Below are 18,059 nucleotides of genomic sequence, written 5' to 3'. Positions count from 1 at the left end.
AGCTGCTTTCTCAGCCAAGGCAAACCTGGCTTGCTGCAAAACCGGCCGCGAGTCTCTCATCCAACCCGCCTGGGCACTGGAAATCCAGGCACTTTCTCATACACAGACCCGGAGAGCCAGCACATCACGACGCATAAACTTGTTTTGCCTTGCCAGACGAATTGGACATAAAGTTTAATTATGGAGAAAAACGGCCAGCATATGTTCATTAATCATAAAATGACAATTAGATGTGATTTATGTCAAACATGCCGAGTTCAAACACGGCTTCAAAAATAAATTCATGAGAACTGACACTTTTCATTAAAGATTCTGTAAGAGGGGGTTGTATTTTCTACCTAAATCATCACTTAACATGTTACAAATCATTCACCGAGCCCCACATAAATCATGCGCCCATAATTTCCAATCGGGGACCTTACATTAACGTTTACATTTGCTGAGCTCTCGGAAAGCCCAGTGGCTGGAGGCAGCCCCAGAGCTGCCGCACGCCACCGGCGCCGTCCCCCCGACCCCTCGGTGGCTTCAGGGGAACTCGGCGAGAGGCCATGCCCCCCGCGGGGGTCTCGGTGGCATTCCTCGGGCCGAGCCAGCGCCGTGCGTCAGGACGAGCCGCCCGGAGCTGAGACCCTCCCCTCCCGAGCCGTGTTTTCTCATGGAGTACGCCGCTCCCCCGCTATCAGCATTTCTTGGTTACGCTAGTGTTTACAGAGCACAAATATGCGGGGCGGCAGCCAGCACCCCGCTCTCACGCTCTGCTCTCCCAGTACACCCAGACGGATATCGCCCCGGCAGGCTCCGGCACGCCGCTCCCCTCCAGGCAACAGCCCCCCTTCCACAAGCCCCCTCCCCAAGCATCCTCTGTCCCTAGGAACGGTTCCCTCTGTTAAAAAAAATCTACCTTCCAGCCTTTGAAGCTCCTTTGAAAAGCAATTCCGATAAGGATCTTTTCTCCTTGAACATGACAGGTTGTTGGCCCCGCGGTTATTCCAGCAACAAGGCTGGTGGCTCGCGGCCTCAGATCTCCCCGGCTCCACCAGGAGCAGGAGGAGACGCGGAGCCTTTTCAGGGAGATCACAGGACCTGCGAGCTAACCTGCTTCCAGATCTCGGCGATACCGCAAGAGTCGGGAATCAAATCCAATCAGAGCGAACCAGCTTCCCAAACACAATCCTGCCCCTGCAAGAAAGAACCTGCAACAACTCACACATAATTAGCCCATCTGGAATTCATTTTCAAATCTAATTAAGTTCTAATATGCAGAAACATTTTTCCAGCACCTGTTCGCTTTAATCTCCGCCTCTGGGGATTTCCATGTTAAATGCCTTCTTTTTCATGTCACGCTGCCGAGGCCTTCAAGACACGCACTAGACTGTTACCACCGCGCTGGAACCTCGCTCGCCCCGAGCCGAGGACACGTCCTGACCCTGCCCCTCCCCAGAGAGCAAAGCCGCCCCACCAACGCCAACGCTCTTCTCCAACCCCCACGCACCATTTTATTAGGCAATTAGGTTTTAAAGGCCTTAACAAACGTCAAGCTGGGAGAAAGACATCTTCATCCTGAGCTTGGCAGGCGCTGGGACCCTGGCAGCGCCTCTCGGCACGGTGCTGCTGCAGCCCGAGACCCCCACAGCCACGAACCCCGGCAGCAACCGCTCCACAGGGAGGCCGGGAAGGGGCTAACGAAGTATTTGGCTCCTGGACAAAAATCAAGCAGCAAGGCCTGGAGGATTTGGACAGTGAATCATCCCAAAGACAGGAGCAAAGTGGAGATTGCATCAGGCGCTGCGATTCGAGCCTTTCAAACCGCTGTTCGGAGGGAGAAGCTGCGAACGGATGAGGTCAAACAGGGAAAAGGACGGGTGCTGCTGCAGGGAGCGCGGCCGGCCGCATCACGCACCTCTGCAGCGCTGCGGGACAGCTGCGGCGGGAACGGCTCTGGGTGGCTGCGGGATTTCTGGGATGACGGGAGCAGCCAAGAGAGGAGCCCGGGCAGAGGCTCCAGCTCCGTCTCCCAGGGCTGGACAGCCGCTCGTTAGCGTCCCACGCCATGAGTCCTCCCCACGGGTGCGCTCTGCCAAAGGCACCGTGGAGCTGGGCGGCCGTCTGTCCTTCCTGCCCGTTAATAAAGCCCAGCCTTGCTCTTCCCCCTGCTGACTTCCAAGAGCTTTACCGGGCAGTCCTGCCCCCTCGCACGGAGAGAGCGGCCGACGCGCGGAGACGAAGCGGCTTTTCCACAAGCAAGCGATAGGTCAGCGAGAGTTGAAACCCTTCTCAGGAGACTCCTCGTGAGCTAATCAAGCATCCTCCTCCCCAGAGCAGCTGGGACATTTAAGGCTAAGCAGGCTCTTCCAGTCCAACGCAAACGGTTGGTAGGAGGCCAGCCGGGGGAAGTCCTCCGCTGCTAGCGAACACTCCCCGCGGCCTGGCTATCGCATTTTCCCTGGGAAGAGGATTTCGGAGCGAACGGGCGGAAGCAACGCGTGCCACTCTGGGGACAGCCTGGCTCAGAGGTCCCGTGTGGCTCTAATAAAAGCTGTGCCCTGGCTCCGGGCTGTCCCGGGGCAGAGGGGACCACACTGGACAGTCGACAAGCCCAGGCCCAGACACTGTTTCAGCCATTGCGAAGGCACAAAGCACACACAGGACTCTACAAGGGCAAAGGGCTCCTTCGCAAGACCGGTGCCATCGTAAAGGGCTCCATCTTACACCATCCCAAGGAAACTCTGGGGGAGTCCAGTTCTGGGCTCCCCAGTTCAAGAAAGATGAGGAGCTACTGGAGAGAGTCCAGTGGAGGGCTGCAAGGATGAGGAGGGGACTGGAGCATCTCTCCTACGAGGAAAGGCTGAGGGAGCTGGGCTTGTTCAGCCTGGAGAAGAGAAGGCTGAGAGGGGACATTAGAAATGCCTCTAAATATCTGCAGGGTGGGGGTCAGGAGGATGGGGCCAGACTCTTTCCAGTGGTGCCCAGCGACAGGACAAGGGGCAATGGGCACAAACTGAAGCCGAGGAAGCTCCAGCTGAACCCGAGGAAGAACTTCTTCCCTCTGAGGGTGACAGAGCCCTGGCCCAGGCTGCCCAGGGAGGCTGTGGAGTCTCCTTCTCTGGAGATATTCCAGCCCCGCCTGGCCGCGGTGCTGTGCAGCCTGCTGTGGGTGACCCTGCTTGGGCAGGGGGTTGGGCTGGGTGACCCACAGAGGTCCCTGCCAACCCCCGCCATGCTGGGATTCTGTGAATATCAAGGCAGCTGTAAAATGTGATTCATCACAAGGATGACATCTTCATGTTTGCACTGAGGTGACACAAATACCTGTGATAAGAGACAAAGCCAGCCAGTCCCAAAATCCAATCAGAGTGTCTCACAGGGTCTGTAAAACCCAGCAATCTCTTTCCCCCATTCGGGGGAAGGCTGAGACGCCTGCGAAGTTAACGGCAGAGCAGAGCACGCAGGTCTGTGGGGAGCAGTTCAGCAATGCTGCAGCACTGGTTCTTTCCTAGAACCAGATGGACAAAGGAGACTGCTGGAGGGCAGAGGACAGGGAAGAGAAAGTGCCTGTGTGGAATACTCAGCTGGGCTCCCCCTCACACAGCCGAGAAGCAGGGTGAAGCGGCCACTGCAACATCGTCGTCCTTACTCACAGAGTGGTTACCCTGAGTCGTGTGTCTGTGTCTTGACAACAGCGACTCCTTCCCGAGTTTCCTCGCACTGAACTCGCCAAGCAGCGCGTGCCGGTTGCACAACAGGCGAACTGGAAACAGCGCGGCGCTGCGACGCTTCACAGGCAACCCGGGAGGCCGAGGGGGATGTTTTCTTCCTTCTGGCTAATCTTACCTGCAGAGGCATCTCAGAGCAAAGTAACTCGTACTCACGGTCCCCAAAGCCCTCGACTTTCACGCTAGAGCAGAGCTCCAGCCTTCCCGAGCCAGGAAAGCAACGGCCACATGCAGCAAGCGCATACCGCCAGCTCCACTGGGGTGGTTCCCCTAAGCTGCAGGGCTAGTGGCCAACACAAAGAGAATGGTAAAGACATACCGAAATCACAAGGCTTCGAGGCTCAGGAAAAACGCCTCGCCTCCCGAGGCAGGACAGCGCTGGTGCCATCAGTTTTCCCAGTTCCATGGAAGAAAAGCCCATCTACGCTAACACAGCGCCGAGGTGAGTCACGTTCAGGCAGGACCAGCTGCGGCCCCGGGGGATGCAGTAGCCCCTGCTCCCGCTTCGCAAACACAAAACGTGGCGCGAACCATGGAAAAACCGCTCGCTGACCGAAGGCAGCCGTTGCTCTCTTTCCAGGCACCCCTTCGCCTGTGCAGCCAAGCTCCCAAAGCCACGGCTCTCCCGCCCGCAGCGCCGGTCCTCACGCCCTTCCTGCGCCTGCAGCGTCGCCAACCCAGCTGCATTTCTGCACGCTCCTCGCTGAAGCAGCACCACCCGCCACAGTTGGAGGTACCGGACACCTTCCAACAACGTGACCGAAGGACAGCTGCTGGCTTACGCTGCGCCGAAGACGCAAACAGCAGCACCTTTTCCTGTTCGCAAAGCCAAAGGTGGATCCGCTGCGCTGCCCGGCTGTAGGCAGACACGAGAGCTCAGCTGATTTTGCCTTGCATCTGGATGCCTCGTTGTTCTATAAATACATCCATACCCCACAAACACCAGCCTTCTGGTTCTCATCCAGTTAGAATAAATTTGTGTAGCTCCTTTCATCCTAAAGGGCTTTTCACAGAATCACAGAATCCCAGAATCCCAGCATGTTCAGGGTTGGCAGGGACCTCTGTGGGTCACCCAGCCCAACCCCCTGCCCAAGCAGGGTCACCCACAGCAGGCTGCACAGCACCGCGGCCAGGCGGGGCTGGAATATCTCCAGAGAAGGAGACTCCACAGCCTCCCTGGGCAGCCTGGGCCAGGGCTCCGTCACCCTCAGAGGGAAGAAGTTCTTCCTCGGGTTCAGCTGGAGCTTCCTCGGCTTCAGTTTGTGCCCGTTGCCCCTTGTCCTGTCGCTGGGCACCACTGGAAAGAGTCTGGCCCCATCCTCCTGACCCCCACCCTGCAGATATTTAGAGGCCTTTCTAAGGTCCCCTCGCAGCCTTCTCTTCTCCAGGCTGAACAAGCCCAGCTCCCTCAGCCTCTCCTCGGAGGAGAGATGCTCCAGTCCCCTCCTCATCCTCATAGCCCTCCACTGGACTCTCTCCAGTAGCTCCTCATCTTTCTTGAAGTGGGGAGCCCAGCACTGGACACAGCACTGCAGATGGGGCCTCACCAGGGCAGAGCAGAGGGGAAGGAGAACCTTTTCAAATGAATATTTGCATACTACATAGAAATCTACACACAGGCTTATCCTTCTACCAGCAACAGCTTCTCAGCCGAGACAGAACGCAGCAGCTACTCAAAAACGCAGCTTTCTGCCCAAAGCCAGCTGGGGGGCAGCACAGAGGGGGACCCCCACCACGAGGAGGGGGGACAAAGCTGCTCGGCTCCTGCGGTTTCAGCAGAGGAAGGGGGAGCAGGGTGCTGCACCACAAACCAGCTGTCCTCTGCCGCGAGGCCGAGCTCCGGACTCCCGCTCCTCGTCCTGTCTTTAACAAACGCTTTGACACCACTGCTGTCACCAACCCAGTAACTATGAGGTAGTGTCTCTGACCCTCAAGCCTCACGCGTTTAATGAGACCCCAAAGGTTTTCAAAGCCAGGAGTGACTAAGCTTTCCATTGATTTAAGAACATTCCAAAAAAATTAAGAGATCCTACAGCCAAACACGTTCGAGGCTGAAGGACAATTCCACCCGCCAGAGCAGTCCTCAAGCCTTCCTTGAGCACATCATGAAAAAGGCAATTACGGACCGAAGTTATAAAACATATGAAATAAGCTGCAGCCCGACCCAGTGAATCAGTGGCTCATGGAAATTTCCACAGAAGGCTGGAGCCATCAGTTCGCATTTTGTTTATCTCCCTGCTTCGGATTACGGATGGGAGTGAAGACCTTATGGGAACACCCACCGGCTTCCTGCTCGCCCGAACACCCAGGGTGGCCCACATGTGGAACACAGACCTGCGGGACCTCCTGCAAGGCTGCACCCGGACTGTGGCACAGCGCGGGCTCCTCCGGAGCAGGACCGCAGCACGCCAGGAGATGATCTCAGCTTCGCGTTCAGGGCCAACCCTTGCACAACCGAGCTCCGCTGTATCTCAGTCGGACCTGGCTTATCAGCTCCTAAGAGCAAGCTGTCTGCGTGCTGAGGAAAAAGGCACGGATTCCATCTACCTCTCCTCTCGAGCACTGAGTTTAGCCAAGAGCTGTTCCTCATTTTCAGGGGGCGTCAAGACAAGCCAGCAGTTCAGCATTCAGGGGTGGAGGGGCAGGACAGCCTCATTCACCCAGGCCAGCGTTGCAGGTTCAGGGCATACGGGAGCATTCTGACCAGCTCCGTTTCTGTCGCTGGCGCACAAAACGCTCCTTTCAGTCATCTCAAATGAGGGCAGCTTTGCTCATCCTGTGCTCCTCAACGGACAGCTTTAACACAGGCGGCAGGAGTGCTGCGGGCTGAGCGGGCTGTGAATATCAGACACAGACAAGAACGAGATAACGAACCTGGGTGATGGACAGCTAATTAGTTGGCAAGCAGTGCCGTTAATTATTTCCTCTGTCCTTCCTCACGGGGCACCAACATAGACAAGTTTGAGGAGCAGTGCTATTAGCCTCAGCTAAGATCCTGTCCTCAAGTTTCTAACCCGGCCCCGCAATACCAGGGGGGCCGAAGATCTCCAGAAACAACTGTCAAGGGAACGATGACAGTCCATCCACCGCTAACCAGCTGTCCCGAAAACTGCCGCAGACAGGCTACCAGCAGCGCTCCTGCACGACGCTTCACCTAAGGGTGTTCTGGATGCACGTATCCCCTGCTGCTCCTCAGGACCAGTTTGTAGAGTTTATTGTCTGATCCGAGAACAGGATGCGCACATCCTGGTCCTTCCCGTGCTCTGAAAGCCTTCGCACCTTCCTTTTGTTGCAGAGAAGCATGCACAGGGCCATCCTTCCTCTTGCTGCACAAACTACACAAGCTTTTCCTGCATCTGCTGTCCAGTTGGTGCCCGTAAACACGTCACGCATGAGCGAATCCCCAGCGCCGCATAAGGAACCCACCGCTTTCACCACGCCAGTTGCGCTAGCACACATCATACGGCTGTGCAGTGGAGGAAGCTGAACTCAGCTGGGCATTAAAATCAACAGAGAAGCATGGCAAATACTGCCAACAAATACGGAAGAGGAGGTGAATTCGGAGCACTTGCTACGGGCTCTGGGCGGATCACTGCAGACCTCAGTTAGAAGCTGGATAGCCAATGGCTACTGCTGCACTGGAAACCGTAGCGGCACGTTTACGAGGGGGAAATGGAGCTTATGCAATTACTTTGCAGACATGTGGTGAACGGTTACTACTGAAAATAGTTCAGACCTCAAAGACATCCTCTCCTGAGCTGACCACACTGATCTCCAGACACGTGGCAGAGCCGTTTTGGCAGCTCCCCCGGTCCCCAGGCACGCAGCCCTTACCTTATAGAACACATCAGGCACATACTGCTCGCTGCTGGACTCCTTGGCGTAGCCCAGCTCCGGTGCATCTCGGCAGGGCAGCAAACACTCATCTCGAACCAGCGCCATGCACTGATTCGAGACCTGGTACCCCTCGAAGTGGACCTGGTTGTCGGGACCGCCTGGAAGAGAAGAGGCTGGCTGAGACCCCACCACGAAAGCGATCTGCCCAGCGCAGCTCCGAGAGGCACGACTCGAAGAGCAGCGCTCAACACGACTGTCCTGTCTTGCTAAGAGCGCAGAACGGCGAGATGAAAGCGCCGGTGCTGCTGCACGGGAAGCACTGCTAGGCAAGAATCCCCTCCGAGCTCTGCGTTTATTTAGTGACACGCATTTTCACAGCCACCCTAACAGGACAGACCCCCGGAGCGACAGCAGGAGTGCTCTGCCAGGAGCTGAACGGCGGCGAAGCTGCCCCTTCGGAAGGCTCCTGACAGCGTCACCCTCCCACCACCCCGCAGGTATCTTCTCTCTTTCAGAACACAACCAGGCCGCCAGCTCCTGTGAGCCTGTTCCATTTCCAAGGAACCACGAGCTGCGGATTCGGGGTTGGTCACCCAGCAATGTCAGGCCTGAGAAGAAAAAGCATTTTCCCAGCCCGTAATGGATGGCTTGGTGGAAATCTGACATGGAAAGTGGAAATTAAGATCCTGGCTCGCCGATAGATCACATGCTTGGTGCTTTAATTTGGATAATGTAAGCAACATCAGGTCATATGTCATTAGAATACAACTGGAAAGAGAAGATACAGACAGATGGTAGGAAAACGTTACTATTTCCAAACCTAGGAATTCAGGAGGGGATAGGAATTAATCCATGTAGAGGATTTAAAGGCAAAGTTGATGCAAACTATCCAAGCACATTTATATGGCACAAAAGGAAGGAATCAAGCGTTTAAATAGAAACCTGATGGGCTGATTTAGAAGAAGAGAATGAAATTATCTGGAACAGAAAAGAGGAAATATTCGTTTTCTATCCTTTGATCTCTAACCTCAATCATTCACTGCTCCAGAACAAACACTAGAAATTAAACATTGCCCAAGACACAGGGAAGGCCTGAACAAAGCTAGCCATCATTTTCTCAGCAAAACGCTTTGTTTAAAAACTCCCAGAAATAAATAAATAAGCAAAAGAACGAGTGAGATACACATCTATCTATCTTTCATGCAAGATGGATGCGTTTAGCAGTTTGGAATGCACAGGCAGCTGTCTGACTGCACGGGCCTGTTAACTGAACGAGAGCGATTTCGCCGAAAAAGGCTCCGGGAACACTTACAAAACCTGGGCTCAGAGGAGCCAACATAATATCACACTTTCAGTTTTTAAGTTGGATGCTATGTGGAAGCCGTGCGTTTTTGTCATTGTTTTAAATAGACCCAGAACCCGGCATATCTGCTCCAGGGAAGTTTTAACTGAATACATGTGTCATCCCGTGGAGAGAAGCAGACTGAACTTCCAGCACTACAACTCTCCCAGCACACGCCAACATCTCCCCTCACAGCCCCAGCAGCGCAGACTCTTCCGCAGGGCCTCCGGAGACGTGCTGTGAAAATGGCTAAAATCAGAGGTGACAAATCAAAGCGTTTTGCAGGCTTCTCCGTTTTATTCAGACAAACAAAAAAATGTTTCCATGCTTGGAAGAGCACAGCATCCTACGTTAAGGGTTTCCCTGACAGCGACACAAGGGAGATAAAGGTCCCTCCTTTATGCTGAATCAGCCAGAGCGACTTTCAGGATCCGGACTGCTGTGGTTCTGCACTGCCGCTTTCAGGCAACAGAATCTGGAGCTTAAAGATTTGAAACAGAAAAGTGAGCAACACTTTTTCCTCCGGCTGCAGGCAAAAAATGCTTTCTGGATCAGAGAGGTGGATGCTCCAGGTCTGAGCCTCAGCTAACTTCCCTGCAGGGGACAGGGTAAATAATTGCAGAGAAGATAGCGCAAAGAACGAAAAGGTATTTTACTTGACAGAGCAAGGCAAAACCCTTGTTAAATAGGACAGACGGGGACCAGGACATCAGACTTCTTCTGGCAGAGCTGCATATTCTTCTTCTGTTAACAAGAGATAACTCACGTGTCACCACGAGAGCCAGGGCAAGCCGAGGCCAGTTTATACCTGTAGCCACAACTGTGACAAACTTGGATCCAAAATGACCATCTGGAGAAAGGCGACAGATGTTGGGCTGCTGGTTCTGAAAGTTTCCAGCTGTGATGCACTCTTCTGCACTTAGATAATACGTGTCCTGAGGGAAGAGCAGAAATGTCAATAGAAAGGACAACGTGACGTAGCCTAGACCTATTTCCCTGGTCTGCAGCCAAAGGAAACTACCAACACCCTAGGAAAACATGCTTTCGTAGAAAGTCGCTGCAGAGACTGGGAAAAGAATGCGACATGTCAGCTCTCCAGCCCCGGGCCTGGCTCTCGCCAGCAGGACTGTCCTACTCCTAGTTCCACCCACCCGCACACACCTTACAGGGCTTCGTTTTCCAAAGAAGGACTGATTTCAGAATCACAGGAAACTGAGGTCGAAGTCTGAGCCACGTAGATCTCACAAAGCCCAGCCCATAGGAACATCCTCTGAGTCACTTTGCTCGCTGAGTCTGCACCTCACACCACCCCACTCCCTCCACTCCACCACATTTCCTGAAACCGCCAGCGCCCTTTTCGTACAGCAGAGTGGGCAAAGGGCTGCAGGCAGCTTCGCATGCTATCCAAACAGCTTCAAACCCTAGCAGCTCTCTTTGAGCTCAAGCTCCTCTTCCTTCAGCAGCTTCCGAAAAACCATGTTTCAGAAGAATTCCAGTCCCAGCGTCACCTGCGCTGCCCTGGCTCTGCGCTCTGCTTGGCACAGCCAGCGTTCAGGCGATGACACCAACCCTCCGTCCTAGCAGCTGTAATTAGTTGCACGCTTGAATCTCACCTTGTTTCTGCTGTATCGAACAGTCCCTTTCCGTGTGTCTTCAGAGACCAGATCAGTAAATATCCAGCCAACCTATAAAGAAGCGTTATGGAGAGAGGTGCTTTAAGAAGAGAAGGGGGAAAAAAAAAAAAACAAACCAGAAGAGAGCTTATACATTTTCTCCTAGCAGGACAAGATGTTCTTGGCTCCTCGCACGGCCCTGCTGTATGCTGCCTGAAGGAAATGGCTCTCCCAGCTGTGCCGGGCTCATTTGAATCCGATTTCCAGGAGCAGCATGCCAGCTGGCTGGCCGGGGGCACCTGCAGCTTTATGTTTCACTATGGAATATTTTTTCATGGAAAGATCTGGAGGCTGCAAGAGGCCTCTCAGCCGCTACCTCCTCCCACCCACGGCAAAAAGCATTTCCTATCGAGCGTTCAGAGCGAAGCAGCGTCGGGAGTGCCAGCAGATGACAAAGCAGCTCACATGATCTCATTTTGAGGCTCGCAGTCGCTAGTTAAGATAAAGCTCGTATGTTCCCACTGGAGTATGATTCATTCCAAATCAGAGTCTGCCCTGATCCAAAAAAACCACTCCTGCTTTCTGCATTGTTTGCACATAGGAGTATAGATGTGTACACACACACCGCTGCGTGAACCCTTCTACGCACACGTGCTACAAACTGCTAAAAGCAGCTCCGATCAGCCGCCTCCCGGCCAACTCCCGCAGCATTAACCCTGCAGAGGAAGAACTGCTGATTCAGGCTCCCAGCAGAGCCCAGACAGACACAAATCTGCAACCAGCAGTACGTTACACGTAAAAATACCTCATGTGAGAAGCAGAGGAAAAGCATGGAAATAAATAAAGCGTACAGGAGCTTTGCTTCAGATGCTGGCAAAAGGCTCAAGATCTTATCTTCAGAGAACAAAAGACCTCACCGCAGATGTTTATAGTCTACTCTACTGACTCTTTTCTAATTTGTGTTCTCTTTAGCAAGTCAAATCTTGTTTGTCTACATCTCATTCCTGGCATTGACACGATACCAAAAGATTTCCTAAACCGGAAAATATCAGCACAGGTTTGAGAGATGCAAACCAGCAGCTCTCACCATCCGGACGTCCTGGCAGGCTGCGGGACAAGGGGAAGAGAGGCCTGAGGCTGAGCTGCTGGGGACCTGCACCTCCAAACCAACGCACAGACTAACTGCCCGCAGCCTGCCTGAGCAGCGCCGAGGGACGGAACCCCACAGAGGAGAACAAAAAAGGAGCAGCAGCCTCTGTGCCTGGAATTGGAGCACCGATGCTGTCAAAAGGAAGAACAAACTCGGAAGGCAACTCCAGCTACATCTGCTCCAAATTAGCACTCACCGGGGAGATGCTACCAGGAACGGCTTCTATCTAAGGACAAATAAAGGGAAAATCGTGTTTCTGCTTCTCTGCTACTCCCTTTGATGTCATTCATGACAGAGAACTGCTGACTTCAGCTGCACAGCCCTGCTAGATGCTTGTGCTCAGGAAAATGCTCTTGTTTCGCTTTTTTATACCTAAAAGCGTAAGAGCTACTGACACTTAAGCCAGATTTCAGATATGCCCAAATGGTCTTGAATAACCCCATGGCGCTGAAGAGAACTGCCAGTGACTCTCCTCACTGCCATACAAAGACGCACGAGATCCAACAACGTCCTAACCTTTCTCAGTCCAAGCTTTGCAGCGATCTCATCCACAACCTCGGCTTTTGGATCTTCCAGGATCTCCAGGCTGTTCTGCGTACCGATCTGCAGCAAAGAAAAACTCACCAGTAAGACAGAACAGGAAAAACCACCGTACACTTAGCCATTGTCAGGAGCGAGGCAGAGGACGGGAGCGGAGGTCTGGGTTTCCCCTTCAGCATCGCCACTGCCTGGTTTCACCCCAGAGACCTCCTCTATTCACAGACCCATCCTGTCGGAGCTCTTCAGCTCGGTTTGCAAACCACATCGGGGTTTATGAATGAAAGACTCAGCATTTGCAAACAGGCCACTGCTGGTTCCCAGCACTCTGGAAAAGGCGAGAGATCATATAAATTTTCCAAAGCTCTGTGTTCAACCTGCCAGCTCTGTACCGCCGCTTCGTTTGTTTGAATCGCTGAGCAGCAGCGAGGCAGAAACCCAGTGAATCCAAGAGCCCACACCCAGGCCTTCCCCCCGCGCTCCGGAAAACACTGCTCCATCTGGGCGCGTTTCGGAGGCGAGCTTTCTCGCGTGAGGAGATGCCGTGTCAAGAAGCACAGCAGAGACTGCTTGCCAGGAGAGCAACAGCTTCCTTGCTTTTACTGTGCACAACTAGAAGCATATGAACTTCCAAAGCAGGTGCTTAACAGCGATACTGAAACAATAGAGGGCACGGCTCTGCTCAGATTGGAAAGCAGGGGATGAACTTCTAAAAGGCTTAGAATCGTGCTCTCACACACACACTCCCAAAGATCTATTTGTTCTTTAAATCTGTTGCATTTCACTCTAGCAACCCTGCAGAAGTCATCAAGAGGGGACGAAGCACACGATCCACCATGACACGTTTGTATACATCGCACCCGCGCTTAGAAAAGTGACTTTGATCAGCGGTGAGGCAGCCAGCAGGCAAACCCCCACTTCAAGCTGAGCCTGGCGTTGTGGGCAGAGCGGCTTTTCCACCCCCATTTTCAGCTCTCCAACACCAAATTCAACTTTTTGGGTTCCCTAGGACGCTGGGCTCGGCGGCCTGGCTCTGGCTGCAGCCTCCCGGAAGGGCTCAGCGGCACCGAGCGCGGAGCTGCACGGTGCTGCACGGCGCTGCGCGATGCCGGGCACCATCTAGCGGGGACTCCCGCCGGCTCTGAGGCACCAAAGCTCATCCGCTCCATCAAGGCAGCGGACTTCATTTTTGCCTAACTGAACTGCTTACATTTACCCAGAGAGCTGATAAGAAGCTGAAGCAAGGGCCACAACATTTTTTTTCCTAGCACAGAATTCGTTTTCAAGCTGTTCCGCACCATAACCTTGGCAACCCAGCGATCATGGAAACGCAAAAAGTGAGATCCACTGTTATGAAGTCTCCCTTGCCTTACATCATCTGAGCACAAACTAAAAGAAAATGTAAAAATAACAAAAAGCAAATCTGGGTTTTAAATTCTTTCAGCGGCAGTGACATACACAAAGACATAAACCACAACATCTTTTTCATGAGACCATTTTCCTTACGGAGCTGAAACACTGAGTGAGGTTTCCCAAACAAAAAAGCATTTCCCTGTTCCCCAATCGTGTTTAGGAGTCAAAACTGACGCCACGGCACCCAGCTTTTACCTGTGGGGGTTCATAGATGGCAGCAACCTCCGCCCGGATCCCCAGAGGGATGTCCTTGTGCTCCGTGTACCGGCCGTAGAGATACCCGAGATGTTGGTTTCCTGTCTTCCGCCAGAAGTCTAGGAAGCGATCTGCAATTGTGTGGTTCTCAAACATGATGTTGTCAACATGCCTGTATTTCTGTTCGACAAAGTGCAAGCGTCAGGCCACCCTCGACTAGGTCCGTCCAGTCTGCCTATCGCCAACACCTTCCCAGCTGCCCAGGACGCACACCACCCCGTCACAGCCGAACCCTGCCAGAGCAGGGACGGGGAAAGCTCGCTGCCTCCCTCCCTCTCCCACCGCTGCCTTCAGCGCCGCTCCCCTGCCCAGCACGCAGAACCCACCACGGGCTGGAGTGCGGGGAAGCACTGAGCACCCCCACCACCCCATTAGCTTGGCTTCTTTACTGAGGCCCGTACCGCAAGCGCCTTTGCAACTAAAAAAATAGAGTGAAATTTAAGAGGAAACAAGAAGAAACAGCGTGTGGCCTTTTGGATCCCATGAGGAAAAAGAGCGGAGACTCATCGCTAGTGGTGCCAACTCAGATGTCCTCCACAGTAAGAGGAAACTGCTGAACCAGACACATTTTGGAGTCCTTTTCTGCAAGGACTGAAGACCTTAACCGCCATTTCCCAACAACTGCCAATATGCAGAAGCTTCTTGCTCCAGGTTGGCTGTTCTTGAAGTCATCTCTCCGAAAATCAAGGCCAAGCCCCTTCTCAGCTTTAAGCACCAGGGCTCCTGCGAGCTGCGTCTCACCTGTCTGTTGAGAGTGATGGCGCTTGGCTGGCACTTTGTGCAGATGCCTTCTGGCCAGGGAGGGTGCCCTTCACAGCCCGATTTGATCTTGCAGCTGATGTTTTCCAGGGCAACAAACTTCCCCCTACAAGAAGGAGAAGAGAAGGCTGCTGTTACCACAGTAAATGCCTCTCAAAAAAAGCAACTGACTAGAAATATCATGGAGGAAGCTGGGCAGAGCAGACACCAACGCTTTGCATCTCCAGAGGATCTCAAAGCACCCTGTAGACTCCCATGGGGAGGTGCTCCGCTCCTGTGGTCCCCGAGCAGCTTCTGCTGCCCACTCAGCGAGGGAGGTCAAGAGGCCAAAATGTGCTCCCCGACCCAGCTCCTAAGCAGATGTTAGAGCAAGAGCAGAGACAGAAAACTCACAGGACCCTGCTTAAATAATTTATGCAGCACGTGGGAAGTAATAGATTATGCTTCTAGGGCAAATCAGAGCTCCTTTCATGTGCGCAAGGCTTCCTGCAAAGGGAAGTTCCCTTCAAATGAAAGTATTAGGGACTTCAGCTGCATCTCACAAAGACATTAAAAAAATCCCAGCGGCATTTCGGAAGAGGAGGGAGAAGGTTACACCTCTGAATAGCTCAGCCACAGGAGCTGCATTTCACAACACAGCGGACTTTCGATCCTTTGCTGAACACGGGCGCCACAGCGAGGCATAAAGACATCAATACTTCTTCCAGCTTCCTCTCTGCTCAGCGCTTGTCTGGCTGGCGTCACCACAGCATCTTCCACCCGTCGCGGGGCAGGACGCCGTGTTTTCCAGTTAGTGGGTGGAGAACCACGGCACCACAACAAGAAAGGGTTTCGCTACAAACACACAGAGCACGGGACAGGGCAGAGTCAGGCCCTGAGCAACGTTAGGCTCGTCTTTCTGTCCTATTCATGTTTGTAGGCAAGCAAAGCCGTTGGTGAACACAAGCTCCCCAGGTCCACCACGGTCTCAGTGCCTCTCTGCAAGGTTTGAGACCCCAGCTTGGAGCCTGGTATAATTAGGGAACCTTTTTCCTTCCATCTGGCCTTCTTCCCCCATCAGTAGTGTTTCCTGGAAGCAATTACATTGCCACAGGGGAAAAAAAAAAAAAAAAGAAAAGAAGAAAAAGATTTAATTTTTCCCCCCTGCCTTTTCCTTTTTTTTTTTTTCTCCTTTTCTTCTTTTCTCCTCAGTTTGCCACTCAATAGTTGTATCCAACACCGCTCTGGTGAGACCTGTCCGTGCTTTCATTTGTATTTTAAAAAAGAAGCTACGACTAGATTCCCGTAAACGCACAGATTTTCTTACTTGTCTGCCCCTCCGGTCAGCTTCCTGATGTAGGCATGGAACGACATATGCTTCACAGGAGGTTCCAGATGGTTTAAATAATCCTCATCAAAAGGCTGCCAAAAACACCACACAAAGCAAAGCCAGGTCAGACACCTGTCTGATCATACACTGATCACCAAACAAATGGATGTTCTAGAGTCAACCCCACCGGCTCTCAATGTGGAAACAATCAAGAAAATTTAGGCTCATTTTCCAGGCAGCTACTACTGTGATAGAAACAGCGGGGCTTTACAACTGCCAGTTTTATTATCGCCTCCTACTTTTACAACAGATTGGCTCCACAAATCAGAATGAGCCTCAAAGGCAAAATGCTTTTTCCTTTCAATATCGAACAACAAACAAAAAGCCCAGCTGCTCAGACAGGGCCAAAGAACTTCCAGAGCGCACGGCGGGGAAGCGGGGGAACAGCCATCCCGGCTCGCAGCGCCTTCTGAGGGATCACTGCCTCGCACCACAAATTATGCAGCTTAGCACGTTTGTGGGTGTTACTGAAGCTGCCTTCAAGCTGAATAATACACGGTTAAGCTGGGAAGTGCCGGGATCCACGAGAGAGGGGATGAAACAAGAAGATCCAGGCAAGAGCAAAGAGGAAGGAAAATTGGAGCTTTTCTAAAGCACTTTCTGTTAAACCCATTACTGCAGAAAAACAGAGCATTAACCAGGATAAGCCCAGGGTCACGGAGGCCTAGAGCTTTCGAGACGCTGGGTGCGAGCCGGCACCTTTGACAGTGCACGGCAGGATTCTGACCCAGAGCTGCCATCTTTACGTGAGCAGCGCTTCGAGGGAACGCCTTCGTACTGGAAGAAACCGAATTCGAGCGGTCAGGCTGTTGTGCAGCTTTCTAGGGCACGTTCTGGGGGCTCTTACCTCCAGCGGTACGCAGTGCACACATTTACCCAAGGGGCCGTGGCGACACCTGCGCAGAGAGAAATAGAAGCAGCATTAAGTCTTCTTTAATAAGGGAAAAGTTCACCTGTAAAAGCTGCTCTGGACTAACAGTTGTGGTGTGGAAGATCTGTACAATCACACAGCTCTGAGCAACTCTGCACCCACTAGGGAATATCACCGAAGGGTCACCACAAGATAACTTCACATAAAGAGACAGCAACAGCTTCAGGTTAAATCCGAGGGTCCCAGGTCAAGATCAAACCTTCCTAACGTCTCCGGCACCGGCAAACAGCTCTGCTCTCTGAACAGCCACGTGAACCCATGTCAGATCACAGCTTCTCGAGTTTTACAACCCTGCACTGAGGTCGCATTTCAATTCAAAGAATTTGAGATCTGCGTCAGAGGGCTGGCCTGCGTGGTTTTAACAAAAAGACAACCAAAACATTCATCCTTTATCAGGCACTGGAGGATGGTCTGGAACAAACAGGGAAGCGCGTGTTTATCGGACAGATAAGGCCCTGCTGGGTAAAGTGACCAAACAGAGGGGAAAACGTCTCCTTTTGAGGCGATCGCTTTAAAAAAAAAAACCCCAAACCACCAAAAAACCTCCCCCCACCCCTGTGCCCCAGCACCAGGGCAGTGCTAGTTCTCAAAGGCCTCTGGAGAGGAGTGGGGAGGCTGGCTCTTGGAAAGACAAAATGGATGGGATCCAGTTGCAGGACTGCTTTTAACCAAGTCTTGCGGTAGATAATGTGCCGAGAGGAGCGCTAACGGCTGCTAATGCCCTCAGCTGAATGCCAGCATCCCTTCGCATTTGGATCGATACGCACTCACAAACACAGGAACAAGCCCAGACACGCTCTTTTCAGCACAAATACCCACCCCTGCGCCTTGGCTCCCTGCTAAGAACAATACCTTCATTTACTCTTTTGAAAAATGTGGTCAAGTCAAAGACAATGTTTTTTGCCACGGAGTGGCGGGTTTTGCCTTTATTGTTTCAATAATGTGACATTTCCCTCATTTATCTTCAGCCTGAAAAGGTTATATAGGGTTTGCCACGTAAAGGCTACGTCTCTCCAAACTTCCTCGCTGCTGCGGCACTAAAGATAAAACCACATGGAAGACAACACAATGGGGAAGGAGAGCTGTTCCGCTTTAGGAAGACTTCCTGGTTGCCTTCAACATTTTCCTTCGAGCCCTTTC

General features: G+C 52.8%; 1 protein-coding gene across 2 annotated transcripts in view; it reads right to left on the bottom strand.

Annotated features, from left to right (window-relative positions):
- Window positions 1-18,059, bottom strand: part of NPLOC4 (NPL4 homolog, ubiquitin recognition factor) — a 31,417-nt gene that overhangs the window by 6,770 nt on the left and 6,588 nt on the right. For both annotated transcript variants that reach the window (XM_075440701.1, XM_075440700.1), the window contains exons 5-12: window positions 16,836-16,884; window positions 15,926-16,020; window positions 14,602-14,725; window positions 13,801-13,980; window positions 12,172-12,258; window positions 10,506-10,577; window positions 9,701-9,827; window positions 7,548-7,708 (exon numbers count right to left, since the gene is read on the bottom strand). In XM_075440701.1, coding sequence (XP_075296816.1) covers window positions 7,548-7,708; window positions 9,701-9,827; window positions 10,506-10,577; window positions 12,172-12,258; window positions 13,801-13,980; window positions 14,602-14,725; window positions 15,926-16,020; window positions 16,836-16,884 — 895 coding nt within the window. The remainder of the gene's footprint in view (window positions 1-7,547; window positions 7,709-9,700; window positions 9,828-10,505; window positions 10,578-12,171; window positions 12,259-13,800; window positions 13,981-14,601; window positions 14,726-15,925; window positions 16,021-16,835; window positions 16,885-18,059) is intronic.

Source organism: Opisthocomus hoazin, chromosome 21 (assembly GCF_030867145.1).
Source record: "Opisthocomus hoazin isolate bOpiHoa1 chromosome 21, bOpiHoa1.hap1, whole genome shotgun sequence".
Classification (NCBI taxonomy): domain Eukaryota; kingdom Metazoa; phylum Chordata; class Aves; order Opisthocomiformes; family Opisthocomidae; genus Opisthocomus; species Opisthocomus hoazin.
The sequence above is the reverse complement of the archived record's forward strand: the minus strand, read 5'-3'. Positions and strand labels throughout refer to the sequence as shown.